The sequence below is a fragment of the Hippoglossus stenolepis genome, chromosome 18 (assembly GCF_022539355.2).
Source record: "Hippoglossus stenolepis isolate QCI-W04-F060 chromosome 18, HSTE1.2, whole genome shotgun sequence".
In the NCBI taxonomy this organism is placed as follows: Eukaryota; Metazoa; Chordata; class Actinopteri; order Pleuronectiformes; family Pleuronectidae; genus Hippoglossus; species Hippoglossus stenolepis.
In genome coordinates, this window is record NC_061500.1 from 13,068,267 (window position 1) to 13,085,176 (window position 16,910).

At 40.8% G+C, this 16,910-nt stretch overlaps 3 protein-coding genes across 4 annotated transcripts; all 3 read right to left on the minus strand.

Moving 5' to 3' along the window:
- Positions 1–1,794: 1,794 nt before the first annotated feature.
- Positions 1,795–6,818, minus strand: rxfp3 (relaxin family peptide receptor 3). The gene has a single exon (XM_035184079.2). It carries the CDS (start codon positions 3,794–3,796, stop codon positions 2,567–2,569), a length of 1,230 nt encoding a protein of 409 aa, XP_035039970.2. The 5' UTR covers positions 3,797–6,818; the 3' UTR covers positions 1,795–2,566.
- Positions 6,819–6,962: 144 nt separating this feature from the next.
- Positions 6,963–12,728, minus strand: btc (betacellulin, epidermal growth factor family member). 2 transcript variants are annotated; one of them, XM_047344373.1, is made up of 5 exons: positions 12,405–12,728; positions 11,651–11,758; positions 8,857–8,974; positions 8,426–8,572; positions 6,963–8,181 (listed from the first exon to the last, which is right to left on the minus strand). In XM_047344373.1, exons 1-5 carry the CDS (start codon positions 12,442–12,444, stop codon positions 8,034–8,036), a joined length of 561 nt encoding a protein of 186 aa, XP_047200329.1. In that variant the 5' UTR covers positions 12,445–12,728; the 3' UTR covers positions 6,963–8,033. The 2 variants fall into 2 exon arrangements, with proteins under 2 accessions (XP_047200329.1, XP_035039971.2); XM_035184080.2 differs by having other exon boundaries at positions 8,857–8,977; positions 12,405–12,724.
- A 2,787-nt stretch (positions 12,729–15,515) lies between these two features.
- Positions 15,516–16,878, minus strand: gng10 (guanine nucleotide binding protein (G protein), gamma 10). Its single transcript, XM_035141405.2, has 3 exons — positions 16,638–16,878; positions 15,770–15,897; positions 15,516–15,666 (listed from the first exon to the last, which is right to left on the minus strand). Exons 1-2 carry the CDS (start codon positions 16,716–16,718, stop codon positions 15,772–15,774), a joined length of 207 nt encoding a protein of 68 aa, XP_034997296.1. The 5' UTR covers positions 16,719–16,878; the 3' UTR covers positions 15,516–15,666; positions 15,770–15,771.
- Positions 16,879–16,910: the final 32 nt, after the last annotated feature.

Genomic DNA, 16,910 nt, shown 5'->3' on the forward strand with positions numbered 1-16,910 from the left:
CGGGACATTTTCTGGAGTTCATGTCTGAAAACAGCTGCAGGGTTTGTCACCAGTGGCAAGGCCAAACATTATTTATTATAGATTCAAAACCTACATTCTGTTACTTCAGTTTGATGTTTGAGCTTCACTGAGCAGAATGATGTACAGCATGTGCAGAGCTTGGAACTAAAAGGCTGTTTTTCTCTGCTGAAAGTTTTCAAATGCTCATGATCTCTGCTACCTCCTCATTATATCTTCGCTTCTGCTTCCAGGCAGAGGGAGCGAGATCAGTAGCTCCCTCACTTTTCAAAGCCTTTTTTCCCCTCTTTTAACACACTGACATCTACAGAAGTCAGTTGCTGTGTCTGACGACACCACAAATATTTCCATCCACATTAACCAGGCTTCAGTTGTTCATCGCTGTGAATCGGGCCCATTCAAATGTGATTTTCTTATGTAAATCCACATAATATCTATAATTGTTTGAAAATGCATTTCAAAGCACCCTGGAGATCAATAGAGATATTAGCTTTTATCCTGAGGAACACCCATTTCTAATTATGATTTTGAGTAATTTTTCCTCCAATAACAGATTAAATGCTTTGTGTTTGTGTTTGTGTGTGTGTGTGTGTGTGTGTGTGTGTGTGTGTGTGTGTGTGTGTGTGTGTGTGAGGTGCTTTTATTCATTTTAAATCAGATAAGACTGTGGAATGTGCATGCAATTAGCCCCTACGCGTTTAGCTTAATTAAAAAAATTAAATAAAACTAAAGCTGTGTTGATCTTAAGGTGTGGAATATTAAAATGGGTTTGTGAGACTCCTATCTTCGTCAGATATGCATGTACGGGTTCTGTTTCTAATTTCATTAGATTCTTAATGTTTGAAGACAGAATTGAACCACGGCATTTGATTAAGTCCTGAACTTTCTGTTATCTGGTGGTTAAACTATTGGTCAGTGCTGAGACTCTTAAAGGACCTTCTCCAATATTGTGTTATTGTTGTGGTGATTTGCCACCTCTGGGGTGATTTTTGGAAATGAGTATGGTGTTGAGTACATTTCTTATTAAAAGTCACTTGTTGACACATGAATTAAGGATCAGAGATTTAATACCCAGCTTTGACTCACATGGTAAAAGTTGCTGCTTGACTGCAAAAAGTCAAATACACATTATGAAATCACTTAGATGTTCCTGATTTCACCATTAAACCAAAACAATTCAAGGTTCCGTATGTGTTTTAATGGATAGTTACTGGTTTGAATTCCTGCAGGCACTAAGAGAAATTAAATAAATGTTGTGCTGGGTTGAGATGTGAAAATGTAATTTATATTAAGTCGACCGACCCACCTTCTGAAGTTATTCTCAACTTGACATTTAAAAGTGTATGCACTTGCACTTTTTGTTTTGCTTAAATGGCAAATATAAATATAAATAAAGGATTGTGAGATTAAGGTCTTTTTAATGGCAAGTTCCTCCCTTTTCTTTTTTTCATAGGATAGAGATGAGGAAGCAAACTAATTAGAAGTTAATGGGCTGTTTAACATAGCCCAAAATTCATTTAGAAGTTATATTCACTGAATTAATTCCAAGGGAGTTCTGCACAATTATGTTACAGATGTGCATCTGGGTGGCTGATTTTTAACGAGGCCTCTCTCGTATGTGTGCACAACATAAACAGGTTTTCAGATGCTTGATCACGATTTAATAAAAACACAAATGCTCTCAAAAGGGCAACTTATCGAATACTTATACTGTGGTTTGACTTCAAAGTTCTCTTACTCAGCCAAGATATGCATCCCAGGTACCAGCTACATCAATATGGGCCACAGATCAATTTAATTACAATATTTAAGACAGCAAACTCTGAGCTATTAACTCAATATACAATCAAACTCCCTGAGACAAGAATCATTAAATAAAGTGAATTTATAACACAATGAGGAGCTTCTCTCCTTGTGTTTATACAAATTAGTTTAAGAGAATGTTATTATAACCACTAATGTACATTACTTTAGTTAATATAGTGTGATGTAACTGCTGTAATGGTATAAATCACCTTTCTGGAGTGTTTGGCGTGCAGGCGATTTTTTTGCTTTTGACACCATAGGCTCATGCCACATTCAGAATTTACTGTATGCATTCATTAACGTTGTCTAGATCAATTATCGGTACGGTGTGAAACTCGTTGACTTAAACATGAGGATATGGATTCATGTGACGTCAGAACGATTTCATGAATGAATACTGGCCACGATGTTGTCAATGCACTTTACTTTGCGCATTTGACATTTTAGACGAATATGGCACAAGAGAAAATGCCCTCCCCTCTTTTATTTTAAAGAGGAGCTGAGAGCAAAACCACAGATGCGAAGTGGGCAAAGTGACAGACAAGCAGGAGCCAATGTGATTAACTGAGATGATGGGTGGTTTACAGGCCAGTTTCTGTTTGCGCTCTTCTCGCCAATTACGCACATCCAACTTGGACGCACACTGCAGCCCCTCTGCCAACTGCGAGAGATTGTCCATTAACATTAAAACATGTAATAAAACTCACAGAGCATTAAAGTACACAGTCCGTGGCACTTTAGACTAAGTGCTGTTTTGTGGCAGATCTCTCCTGTCATTGTGCATCACTGCTCCCGGAGGATAAAACACAAGAGGGGCCTCCCCGGGCGCGCTGAGGGGGACCAGGACGTGTCCCTGTCCGTCCGTCTCTGGCTTTGTCGTGGCTGTGATCGGCCTGATGGTGGTGAGGGTCGGCGAAGTCATCTGCCAGAAGAGTTTTTTCAGCGCTTTCCTGAACTCCCGCCTCATCAGGCAGTACAGGATGGGGTTCAGGCAGCTGTTGGAGTGCGCCAGGCACACGGACACGGGGAAGACGTACACCTGCGTGGTGTAGTACTCGTAGCTGAAGTGGACCACGTTGAGTTTGATAAGGATGCCCCAGGCTGTGAGCGCCTGGTTGGGCAGCCAGCAGAGGAAGAAGGACAGCACCACTATGGTGACGGACTTGGTGACCTTGGCGCGTCGTTTGGCGCTGGAGGAGTTGATGTTTTTGGAGGTGATGAAGCGCAAGAGGAGCAGGTAGCAGGCGGAGATGATGCCCAGAGGCACCACGAAGCCCAGCAGCACTTTCTGAGAGTGATAGAGCCCGAGCCAGAACTGTGCGCTCCCGTTGGTTTCGGGGAATTTAACGAGGCACAGGTCCTCGTTGGAGACGCTGACGGTTGTGGAGAAGACCGCGTGCGGCAGCGCGGCGGAGACAGCGGCGAACCAGATGAGGACCGTGATGCAGCGCGCCGAGCAGCAGTGCGTCCGCCGCCGCCTGCCCTTCAGCGCGGAGGCCAGCGACCAGTACCGGGCCACGCTCATGGCTGTGAGGAAAAACACGCTGGCGTACATGTTCATGGCTGTCACATAGGAGACTATCTTGCACATGGCTTTGCCGAAGAGCCAAGTGAAGTCCAGCGCGTTCTCCACCGCCCAGAACGGCAGAGTCAGCACGAACTGGAAATCGGTCACCGCCAAACTTGTCACGAAAAGGTTGATGGAGGATTTCTTCCACACGCGTTTGGACTTCATCAGGTACAGGACCAGCAGGTTCCCGACCAGACCGAGCGCGCACACCAGAGAGTAAATGACTGAGATGATAATCCTGACAACCGCGGCGCCATCTCCCACAAAGTCCGTTTTTCCAAAGTCTGACAGGTGGAAACTGTCAGCGGAGGCGGAGCGGTTGGTCGCGTTAAAAACGAAGCTGAAGTTAATCCCTATTCCCGCTGAGTCTTCGTACAGACCTCCGATAAATTCCCCAGACATTTTAACTTGATCCCCAGGTGATATTCAGTAAAGTCATGACTGTAGATCCAAAAGCTTCACCTCCTGTAAAACTAGAACCATCTTTGGATTTTACGCACTTGCGCAAGCCTCTATTTTAATAAAAAAAAGAATGTCTATAATCACGTTAAAAATGGTGCCAAACTTTCTGTGAATCAATGAAAAAAAAAAAATTAAGATGTCGCTGTGCGGGCATCAGAGCTGCTCATCTGGTCTCCGTGTTGCTGTGAGCTTTTCTGCGCGCGTCTCAGCACTTCAACCGTGAAGAAAGCGTCTTGACGCAGCGCCCAGGAGCGATCTGGAGCCGGGCTCTGATTAGAGGACATGTGGTTAAAGAAGAGGAGGAGGAGGAGGAGAGGGAGGTGGGTCCATGACTTTTAATTTGGCTTCCCATTTATCCCACTTTCAATTGGCCGAGGGTCAGCAGTGAATAAGCCATACCGATCCATTAGTGTTCACCTGGCAGGATGGCACAGATGAAAACCAAAAAGAGGGTGCGCGGAGGTGAGGATGAGAGGAAATAATTTAAAAACGGGTTGAGGAAGAATGAGGTGGTGAGCAGAGACAAAGAGGAGGAGAGGAGGGACAAGCTGAGGAGGGTAAATAACATTCACAGTGAGGTATGGCAAGCGTAAAGGATAAATATATCACAATGAGCCAAATATCCATAATGCACAACTAATATATAGTATAATATATAACAAGCAAGGCACTATACCTTTCTCTCTATATATAAAATTATTAGTATTCAATCCATCCATCCATCTATCCATTTATCTGTCAATACCAAAGTCCTGCATTCAACATTCATGCTATTAATGTGAGTAAAATGTAAGTATAAAAGTATCAAAGTGTCCTTGACTCGTACTGGTGTTTAGGCTTTTGTCTTATTATTACAGAAGCATAAACATTTTAATGTTACATCTGGTTAAGATGTGACTAATGATCTGTCACATAGTTTAATATGCTCATTATGAGGAATTGAAATGAATCAGCAAAACTAATTTGCAATAAAGTCAAATAAATTTAGAGCAGTATATCTTATTTATTTTCTTTATTTCTTAGTATATGATCCCTTATGATCCGACCATCCCAACTTGATAACGATGACTGAAAAATGAAAACATAGCTATATACATCCCTCTGAAACTCTGAAATGTAAAGTAGAAGAATAAAGATGCTTGAAATGGAATTTTTTATGAAGTACCGTAAAAATTGCACTTTAGTAAATTACCTGAACAAATGTACCTTTCTTAGATTTCATCATTTGGTGACTTGAAATATCTGTGAGGGCTGTAGTGTTTTGCTGACCTCCAGTGGCGGTCATACAGACTACAAAAACTGAACACAAACACATGGGACAGGGGAGGATACACAACACATGACCTGGCTGAACAACTCCCCTCGCTCCTGCTGATCTGTGAGGTGCAGTGTCTCTCTCTGTCAGTCTGTTCGGTACTCAGCTGCTGCAGCCAGCCGCTCGCAGACATACCACAGGAGAACAGATGGAGTCATTAGCAGTCAGTGTGAATCAGTGTGTGTCATCCAAGGTCTGATATCCACAACAGGTCCACTGGAGCTTACAGTCACAAAATAACACGGCAGAATTATGAAAGAGGTTTTATACTGCGCCTCTGCTCCAAATCAAACATCCACAGTATCTGTCTGTCTTATCAGCCTCATATTTCCAAGTCCCGCATTGACACACCCCTCATATAGAAACTCCAGCATTCCACAGCTGTCACTGGTGTGATGGCAGCCACACACAGGTCACCTGGAATTAGGTCAAAGATCCTCAAAGCTTGGTTGCAGACAAAGAGAAGAGAAAAGATTGTTGTACGTAAACCTTTTCGATTAGTGTAACCGTCTGAAGTTCAGTTTGGTTCTAAAAATACCAGTAGCTCTGGGAAACATGCTGCATCACTTCTTTGCAGTGTCGGTTGCAACGCTGGCATTTTGATTCATTCATTTTGATGAATACTTCTCAAAGTTAACTTCATTTTCGCCCTGGCATAGAATATGAAAAAAGTTAAATTTTTCAAAAGCAGTGCACGGCAACAGAAGCCAAAAGCACATCAGTCAGGTCCCTGCCTCTGCTAAATGAATTACAGCTGACGCACAGCGAAACGCATTAACTTCCACCAGAACCCGACCAAAACAATTTGTAATGTGTGGTTAGAAGCTTAAAACTTGTTAATGGTAAATAATGATGAATTACACATCAAATACATCAATGTATTGATTGATGATATAGATTCAAAAGGGATTTCAAATGTGTTCATTACTCAAACCCTGAAAAATGAAGTAACAGCTTGCAGGGAGACACAGTTGGTGAAGAACAGAGAGAACGAGCAGGAGCCAGTAACTGAGATGAATAGTTTTTGGAAAGACTCTTATTTGCCTGCCAAGAGTTAGATAAGAGGATCAACAGAGCTCTCATGTCTGTGCAGGCCGTCAGCCGGGCTTATCTTAGTATAAAGACTTGAAGCAGGGTGAAATGGCCAGGATGGCTCCATCCAAAGGTAAAAATAAAAGTGCATTAGCACTTGTGAAACTTATACGATCACTTTCTGTTTTGTTTCTACTTTGTGTGCATGCACCTGTCTGATAGTTTCAAATTCAAATGTAGATAACGAGTAAAAAACCCCAAAAGTTATGAACAGTCTCATAATATATAACACAGTAAAGCTGATTTAAATACATTAAATAATAGTTATACATGCTGTGTGTATCCATCTCATTCATTTATATCTTCACACACTGGCTAGTTCAGTTCCTCACGCACACACACACACACACACACACACACACACACACACACACACACACACACACACACACACGTTTAAAAGAATACATTGGCAACAGTGTGAGTATCAATGAGCAGGGATGAGATAATTGCCGATACTCTATGTTCACACTCTTAAGGCAGGAATTTCTTGGCTCTTGCTGCAGTCTCCAGCTGGTTATACACAGCACCATAGCAACAACACAATAAAAAACCGTAACCAAAGTACAATCACCTGAAAGGGAGTGCAATCATTTCCTTGCCACTTTGTTTGCGTAGTAATACTGCAAATATAAGGCACATGAATTTAGTGACATTTTCTGTTCAATTCTTTTCAATCATTTAAACGGACAGCAAATACACAATAGACATATTTATTAACGGAAAGAGCAGGAGCAGACTTCACCGACTCTCTCTTAAACGTCCTCATTCTACATTTAGATGCAGAATTAATGCACACACAGACACACGTCACTGGCAGTTTGGAAAGTGTCTCGTACAGTGGAGCACTTTCACTTTGGCCGAGCCGCCGCACACAGGCTGAGCTGTTCTGCCTCTGCAGCTCGGAGGCTGGCCGGCTCCAAATACACAGATCAAAAAAGACTCCAGCACAAGTTCTCCTTGTCCTCGTCCTCCTCGGCCGTCCAGACCTGCAGCCTTTACTAATACGTGAGGCTCCTCTTGCATTGCTTGTATTGACCAGTAACAATATTCTGCGTGAGTTGCCAAGGAGACATTGCTTTGCACAGAGGAATAAGTGATCAATGCGATTTTTTCTTTGCATTTGTGAAATGACACCTAAGCTAAAAAAGCAGCAGTAAACAAAGTAGAAATAATGTCACACAAACCTACAGTACATGCTGTAGCTGCTGGCACTTGTATCTCTCTACATTCAATGATTTATAAACTTGACATATTTCCCCAAAGAGAACATGGACTCAAGTCACTTTCCTCTCAGTCTCGGTGTCTCCCACACAGACCAATAACCTCATCAATTGTGACTTGCTGTCAGCTCCTGTCACAACTTCTTTCCAGTATAGCAACACTTGATTAAGAGCCGTGCAGGCGGCGTTGGCAGGCTACAAGTGCCTGTATTGGAAAAAAGTGTCCCTGCCAGCGCACGACCATCCCGACACTCATCCCCAACTCGTTGTTTATCATAAATCCAGGGAGTCATCTTGTCCTCAAGTTACCAAGACAGGGCGCAATTTAAGAGAAGGGGGGCAAACTCCATGTGCTCCAGCTTGATTGAACACAGCCAGAGACATATTATATCCACAAATGTCCCTCCGTCTGAGCGGGCCTCCGTCCTGTCCAGCTCAGAGACACCAAGCTGCCGTTAGTGTGAGACAAAAGGCAGCAGCTGCCACATGAAGGACAAATCCTCTCATATCTAAACAGTTCCAAGACACACAGACTCATGCAAACTCCTCATACAGTGTTCGTTTCAGGTGGCTCTGTTGAGTCTGCTGTTGGGATCGTGTGTGTCGCTCTAGTATCCATCATGCTGAGCTTCTCTGACCCGTTCCTCGGTTCTTCCCTCCGTCTGCCCCTCCATCGGCACAATCTGCTGCTACGACTGTCAGAGAAACACATATATCAAACACAGGTGCCACGTACTTATCGTACATGCAGCTGAAATAACAGAAACCTCTGTTTTAAAGGAATAGTTCCACATATCAGGAATAACACCTGATGGTTGTTCATGTATAAATGTAATTCCGAAATGTCATATTATTCCTGAACATACACAAAGACATCACACACACACACACACACACACACACACACACACACACACACACACACACAGAAAGGCTTACTGTGAACAGATGCAGATGAACACTATGAGAAGAATGAGCAGCACGAGCCCGCCAATGACGCATGCAATTATGATTTGTTGTTTCTCTCCTTTCCGCCAGTCCAGGTCCAAATATCCACACCTGGAGCCAATGTAACCCTGGTGACACCTGGGGCGAGACAAAACTAAAGATTACTTTCATAGCCTGCTGTTTGTCTGCTTCTCCAAATATAGAGGGATGTACCTATTCACAACCCATTATATTGCAAGAACGTAAACAATGAAAGCAGCGTCACTCAAGCAGTTTCTCTTTCATCCATTCTGTATTAAGATCATCTTACTCAATAGTTGTTGCCAGGTTTCTCTTTACTCTACTTTATAACAATGTACATTTACCTCACTACAGCTGTAAATTGTAATTTTCTCCATCTTTCAGCAGTAGACGTTTCTCACCTGCAAGACGGTGCCTTCTGTTTTTGAATGTAACGACACTCCCCGTGGATACAGTAGTGCACCAGTTCTTCAGGACATGTTGAGAAGTGGCCGCTCCATGGCTCTCTATCTCTTGGGTCTTCTGGAGAAAATGAATAATCATTTTCAAAATTTCTGTTCCACATAAGTATAGCATTTGTGTTCCAGTTTAAGTTCACATTTGCTAGTTGTATGTTTGGGAACTCTTGGGCAGTTTTTGAAGTGAAAGACAGTAAATACATCCACTGCAGCATACGGACATAAAAAATGAATCCATCAGTACTTTGGGCGTCCAACCAAGTCAGTACTTAGGAAATCCCCATGGTGTCTTGCCAAGCGTGAGAGGATCAATATCACTCTCCTGCAGTATCTATTTGTTCGTTGTAAGCCTGCAGCTGGCAGCAGGATCGACAGCTACAGGCCTAAAAACGGGGAAACAGTTGGACGACTACAAGTACAAATGATCTCAGCTCCAAATAATCCCACAACATAAATCCTCATAAAACATAAATCCTCATAAAATAGCAACCGTGGTGCTGGTAGGTGAATTCTAGTACCTTTGGACAGATCTAGGCTAGCTGTTTCCCCCTGCATGCAGTCTTTATGCTAAGCTAAGGCAATCACCCAGCACCACTGGCTCTAATATAGCCAGCAAGGTTTGGTTAGGTATAGGCTCAGTTTAATAGAAACAACAATAATAACAACAAGTGTAATAGCATCACAACTGCAACCCAAATGGAAAAAAGCAAGTGTAGTCGCTAGAGGGCATCATCGCTTGACCATAGGTGTGAGTGTCATGTGTCAATCTTCTCAATTGACCTTGGTTAATAAAGCAACAAGCTAACATCCTAAACTTGTTTTAGTTGTCACGTTTTGTCAGCTTGCTTCTTTGACTTACGCCCTCGCCTCCTGGCATGCCATGATATAAATAGACTGTGTGCAATACGATCCATGGAGGAAGCCGGCCTGTCAGTGCCAGCAAACGCCTGGTGTCATCGGGTCTCACTTATCAATTAATGTGATTCCTCACTACATGAAGCACATGATGATTTAATCTCCATTTCACATCTATAGCCAGCTAACAAACACACAGTGAAACACACCCTGCAGCTGCTGGTCGGCCATAACGTTGACCTTATGGCCACCACTAACCACAAGCCGCCGCTATCTTTACAAGTCATTCCCCTGAGATTATATTTGAAAGCGCTCTTGTAAAACAACACCGCTGTTGAGGTGACATCAATGAGAGCGCTTCGGTTGTTCACTGCAACATGAGATGCGGCCTGCTGCCATGACCTCAGCGATGAAAAGATAAATATCCAGTTACAAAGTTTAAAGGAATAACTCGGGAAACACATGTGTGTTTATTTGCTTTCTTAACAAGAGTTGGTTTAGATGAGAGGATAAATACCAATCGTGTCTGTTGAATATTTAAAAAAGAATGAAACGTAAAAGCAACATTTTGTGGTTTTAGAGAGATGAAATTATGTTTCCCCCCATTTTCAGTCTTTATGCTATGCTAAGCTAAGTTAAGCTAAAGCCGCTAGTCAAAGCTGTTTGTTTAGCAAATTAGAATGTTATCAATCGTGTTATAAACTTTGTAGGTCCCAAAAAGTTTAGCAATTCATAAAAAAAAGTGAATTTTGATGAAGATTTTTCTTTTTAGTAAAACATATTTCTAATTTGAAAATTTGTTAAGAACTTTAACCTCAACAATCGTGTTGTATATATGACTGAGACAGTTGAACCTTATATCTGATTTGGCACTAGGTGCATAATGTTTAAAGGTAATTGAAAGCTGCAATTAGACAGAGTTTTAACCAGTAGTTCAACTAACACTAATGCAGTAGCAATTGTATTTTTTAGCAAATTTCTTGCTAGGCACTATAACATTGGCTATGGCTATGTGTTGTGTCTTTCTATTTTGTTTTATTGGTTTGTTGATTGAGAAAGTGGAAGATCCACTAATGTATTATAGTTTGTACGTTTGCCATTTCGAGTTGACTGACAGCGTGCACGCTTGGAGGTCCTAGCTTCGTTTTATCAAGGGATGTTTTACACGTTGCTGAATTAAAATGCCCTGCACCATGAGGATGATTTATTATCTGGGGATTATTACTGAATAATGTCAGTAACAGCCAGGAGTTACAGGTGTATATTCAACTGAACCAACGGGGAAAATCCACAACAATGGCGTCCTGCAGTGACCCTGTATGGGGCAGTTGGAGTGTCTGACCTGAAGCTTGATAAATGCTGTTTAATAATAATTACTTTAAAGATTTCAAATTAAATTTCATGAATAAAAAATGTCCGTTCAGACATTTTCCAATCATTTTAACTGCATGAACTTACTGTGAAACACGTGGCCTATTTCTACATGCAGACATACAAAACATTTATCTCACCTAAACCTGCAAAAATTATGAAATATCTTTTGTACTTCTGAAACTGTAATTATTGGGATTTCTACAACGCCACAATGACTTCTTGTTTACAAAGTTTATTGGTCTTGATGAGGTAGCAACGCATGCGTCATATGCTAAATACTATATTTAAAAGCTCACTAGTCAGACTTTTTGAAAGACTTTAAGTTTAAACTTAATTATGGATTTATGAATAGCTGGTGCAACCCAGTCCAGGTGTCTGGACAGTCTCCACAATTAAATGCCTCTATCTCTGTGTTTTTCCCGATTTCTTCCTTTCCTGTGAGATGTACTTATGTAAATTTGTGTTTGCATGTTCATGTCCCTAACCCTCACCTCCTGTCCATATCTACCTGTGCAATTGTCTCTGTTGCCATGGTGATGACAGTTGTCTATAGTTCGATTGGTGGACTCCCCGGTGGCGTTCCCCTCTGCGATGCAGTATTTGCATATGGCCAGAGCTGCGGGAAGAAACACAAACAGAAAACACATCACACACACACACACACACAAACAGATGATACAAAATGCTCAAATATTAAAACCAATTTGTTAAATGTACAGCATCACATAAGAGATAAACATTTTTAAAATCCTAATCTGAGTTATTATTGAGTCAGGATGCCAGCTGGCCTTGTTAGAGAGAAAGCGGTGAATTCGCTCATTCACGCCCACGTCTGCCTCATGTCGTGTGTCATTTTACATAAGGGACACCAGTTTTGACAATGATTAGCATATATAAATATCGCATCACACTACTATACAAATAAAGCTCAGCAGGTAGAGAAATGTCTTCAAACCTGACAGGGGTGCGTTATTCAGAAAGCATGAGGCTATTGAATAAGTGCACCAACTATATAAACAATACAGAATTAACCTATACACTGACATCCTAACTATATATATATATATGTCCCCAGATGTGTAACTGCCACTAGGAAGATGTTAGAAAACGTATTATACGTAATCATATGTAAACTCTGTGTCTCTCTGAGGCTGCAAAACTCTAATATGATTATAGATAATAATTACTATGTTATAAACACATCCCTCTGTTTACAAGTGAGCACAGATTCAAGTGAGAGGGTGAAACAACGCAAAACGTACCTGTTATTATTCCCAGATAGAGTCTATACGCCTTGGCCATCTCCTCACAGGATAAAAGTGCTTATCCCAAAACTGAAAGTTCAGTGTCATTGGCGAGTGGAAGTCAAACTGGATCAGTGCTTTCTCAGAGGTCAATGACCTTTGAAAAAGGTGTGGACACGCTGTGAAAGTTCCCCAGTGACGTGTCGTGTCGTGCTCCTTCATTGATGGCGTTTAACTCATGGTCTGAAAAGTCTGAGGCTATAATCAAAGCGCACACGCAGCTCAAAGTGGCTCCCTGCATGGACTGGGACTGGACTGCAAATACAGGGTGAGTGTGAGAATAGAAAAAAGGGGGGTGGCACTGAAACCCAACTCTGCTCTCCGCTCCCCGCCCACACCTTTAAAGGAGAACACCAGCTCCATTCAAGCCACACAGGTTATTTCCTTGTCAGAGAGCAGCTGCACCTGTACACCTGAGACTTTCCTTGTTTTTAAGAATGGAGTGACAGGCGGAGCAGTCACCGCCAACAACCTGTTCAGCAGCAAAGCACTTTACAAATACATTTCTAATTTCCATGGAAGGTTTTCATGAGCTCTGAAGGTTTCCTGGACCAACAGAGAGCAGATGAATGTAGGAGGAGGGACAGAATCAGAGGATGAGTAACACCACTGTAACATCTGGACTCGATCCAGACCGACCCCTGCAGAGTATGACTCAGCTGGAGGAACGTTTAAAGGGAACGGTTCAGTGGCAGCGACTAATGTTCTTTGCTTTTCCTGAGTAGTTTCATTTCCTTAAACCTTGTACCTCCACTTCAACACATTCCAGAGGGAGGGAGATGTTTTTCTGTACAATTAACTGGCAGGGGTTTTCTTTGGTAGTTTTTCCTCATTCTTGTCGAGGGTTAAGTGCAGAGGATGTTGCAACTTATTAAGCCCTATGAGGCCAATTGTGAATTGTGAATATGGGCTATACAACTGAAATTTGATTAAATTTGACTAACTGAATCAAATCTTTACAGACAAAACATGTAATGCAATGTTACAGCATTGTTTCTTACACATTAATTCATCAGTGATAATTGTCTTGCAACATAACAATGAATAGTAGAGCAGTTACATGCTTCCCCCCAAACTGAACAAGTCAAATCATAATTTTGATCATTTAAGTGTATTGGGCTGATAAGACATATATTTTTAACTAAGTAAAATATTAAATGCAGGACTCCATTAAGTAGTTGAGTATTTCCATTTTGGTTTTCAGTTACTTTTAATGAAGAAAGATATTTGAATTTGGAATATTGAATGGTGATATTTTGAGTCTGTAAACATGACCAGCAGATGGCACAAGTCACCTCGCTCCTCCTATGAAACAAATAAAGACTTTCAACATATCCTGACACCTAACATTGTGCTTCTAGCTTGTTTTTATGATGTCATACATTCACTTTGATTTTTACAATATCTATGTATGACCAGCCATCAGAAGTGAAGCTAAGATTCCAATCAAATCAGTCTCTCCATGCCTCTCGCGTGCTTTTCCTATGATGATTAAATCTGCATATGAGAAACGGTTGACCCCTTTGGCAAAAGGATGGAAAACATCAGAGAGAACATGGAAAACATGTGCCATGTGCCAAAAACCTCAAGCTGTGCACGAATCTGTTTGATTATTGTAAAAGAGAAAACTGCACAGAGAGGTTTGAAAACTAACTAGATTAACCCCTCGTGAGCTGCCCAGGATTTCAATTCATTATCTTCAAGCCACATCTGAAATCAAAGCCCCGCTGGTCCACCACCATAGCAGGAGGTTTAAGAGGAAGAAGAAAAAAGTAAGTTGAAACAATTTTAGAATTTGTCCAATCCTGAAGGCATTTTGAGTCAACATATAAAGATAAACTGAGAAAAACATTAAAGATTATATCACTTAATCTCCTGTAATTTCCTGTAAACTATGTGATCATTGTAGGTGCATATACTGTTTGGCTGTGATAGTTTCTCCCTATAGGCTAGAAAAAAACACTATGATATTCAGTATAATACTTCAGACACTGTACCTAAGGTTCCACAAAAATCTTTAACATTTTTGTATTGTTGTGAGCACTATTTAAAACCATTTAAAAGAAAAATACTTCTAATAAATGTACTATGCTTATCTTAGGTTTTCAGTATCTTCAGATAAACTGTTGACATTCTAAATTCAAATTTAAAGATACATACTATCGAGAATATGTTAAATCATAAAAACATTACTGTATCTTAAATATTTAAACCAAAGCACAGCTTAAGTAAAAGTTTTAATATTTGTTTTTAAGTTTTATTCTATGCTATAATAACATTAAAGATACATTTGACATAGCAAATTATGTTCTTCTTTCTGCAAACGTTCAATTTTAGATCACATTTCTGCTTCCAAAAGGAGGAACATCCCATGTCCTTGGTGTGCTGTATTTTTTTTAAAGGGTTTGTAGGCAAGGAGGCACTAAAGTGGGAAAACTATTGAGACTCGTCCAGAGATCATGTTCTGAGAAGAAAAGGAAGTGACAAAGTAGAGAGCCTCCCCGTGACTGGCTAGACGTCTTTTAGGCTGATTTAGACAGAATCTAAGACTTTCTTCATCTTCACATGTCTATAAATCAAGATCTGCATTACATAGTACACGCAAATAAATAAAATAATCAGGCACTGACTTAAATAACTATAAACACTAAAGCATAATTGCCAACAAGATATATATATATGCAATTTCTACACCATGATAATTCTTATTGTAGAGCCTTGGACTTAAGCATAAGAGTATAAACATGTCCAAAAAGCTGTAAGGTTGAGAGACTGAGTGGGACGTAACTCTGTTCAGAGTGTCTTTGCAGTTCGAGACAGGAAACTCTGTTTCCTCTCTCTAGCCGAGCTCCTAACTTAGACTGGACGTCAGGAAGCTCCGACACAGAGAGATTCCAGGGTGTAATTTAGAGCCTGCCTATAAACATCCGCTTAATCGCTCTTTGGCTCCTCTGTCCACTGTGTAAAGCAGCGATCCAACTAATACAGCCTTCAAAAGGTGTTACAATAGAGACTATGAAGTACATAATGCACTGCTATATGTTAAGAAATGGAATGACAGTACAGTGATGTGGTAAAACAAGACATTTATTTGAAAATAATCAAAAAAATCATGTGTTTTCTCTTCAAAAACATTAAAATATAGTCGAAAAATGGCCTAAAAAACAAAACATGATCTTCAGTGGGTGAGATGCCACAGACGTTTCCACTTCTTCTTCCTCTGCAAAAAAAATGCAAAACGTTTGACTCTTTATTTTAAAGTCAGCAACAGACCATAGGTGTTTACTCACAAATAAAGGCAGTAAACTTCCGTGGTCTCTGACCTTCACACGACAGCACAGGAGCGTGGCTCTCTGAAGGGGTTGCTGCCTGTGGGGACTCCGACCAGCAGGGCGTCTTTGCCCGCGTTCTGCAGACAGTACTGCTGCAGCTCTGCAGCCGCCTGGGACACCTGGGAACATGTTTGGTTTTATGGTATCACTTTCCGATGAGTCACCCTTTTTTTAAAGGTTTTACATGCATTAATTGATGTATTTATTAATAAGTCATTCACTCACACTTTATCGATCAGTTAACAGCCAGTGATAATAATTACTTTTGGGTTGGCGCGTTGCAGAAAATGCCCCTGCAACAAACTTTCTTTATATTTTCAGCTCTTCAATTCACGATTTTATCACTTACCTTCTAGAAAAGAGCTGCACATCATCTGGACCAAAGTCCCTTCAACTGTCATCTTGATGGATTACTGTAAGTTTTACTTTTACTAATGTATAAATGCAATGTTTGTTAGAAAATGAGAAACTTAATACTTGAAGACATGATGATGTATTAGTGAGAAACTCCTTACAGTTTATTAGCATCTCACTAATAATGAGGGGTCTCCATAATGAACTACGACGTAAAAAGACAAAGAAAGTTTGATACTTGAGGAAGATTTTCCACAACACGACAACCCAAATCTGATAGGTGGTCCACTAACTGAAAGAAATGACCATGCTCATACAAAATCTATATTTTGTATAACATACAAAACATCCTACTGTAATTTGTGACATCTTATTTCCATTGGTCATATTTAAAGAATACAGTATAAGAAATGGTGAAAAGTAGGTTATTTAACCCTAAACTGTAACGCTCTTTAAATCTTCAATCATCTTTTTCCATTCTCAGTTAAATGTCTCTTTTCTTTACCTTGATTCGTTCCACACTGGCCTCAAGCTTCAGTTGTTCCACCAGCCGTCGCATGTTGGATAAATTGGAATTAGAGGTCATGTTGTTGAGAAATTGTTTTTGGAAAGAAGAATTCCTTGTTATAAAAAAAGTCCCTTCAGTCTTTCAACGCAGCAGTTGACTCAAATAATGGGCAGAGAAAGCTGGACGAGAATAGAGCGGCTGGGTTTCCTTCCAAATGACCTCAGTCCTTCACTTCGACAGAGACAAGGAAGCACACTGGCTTCCTCGTGC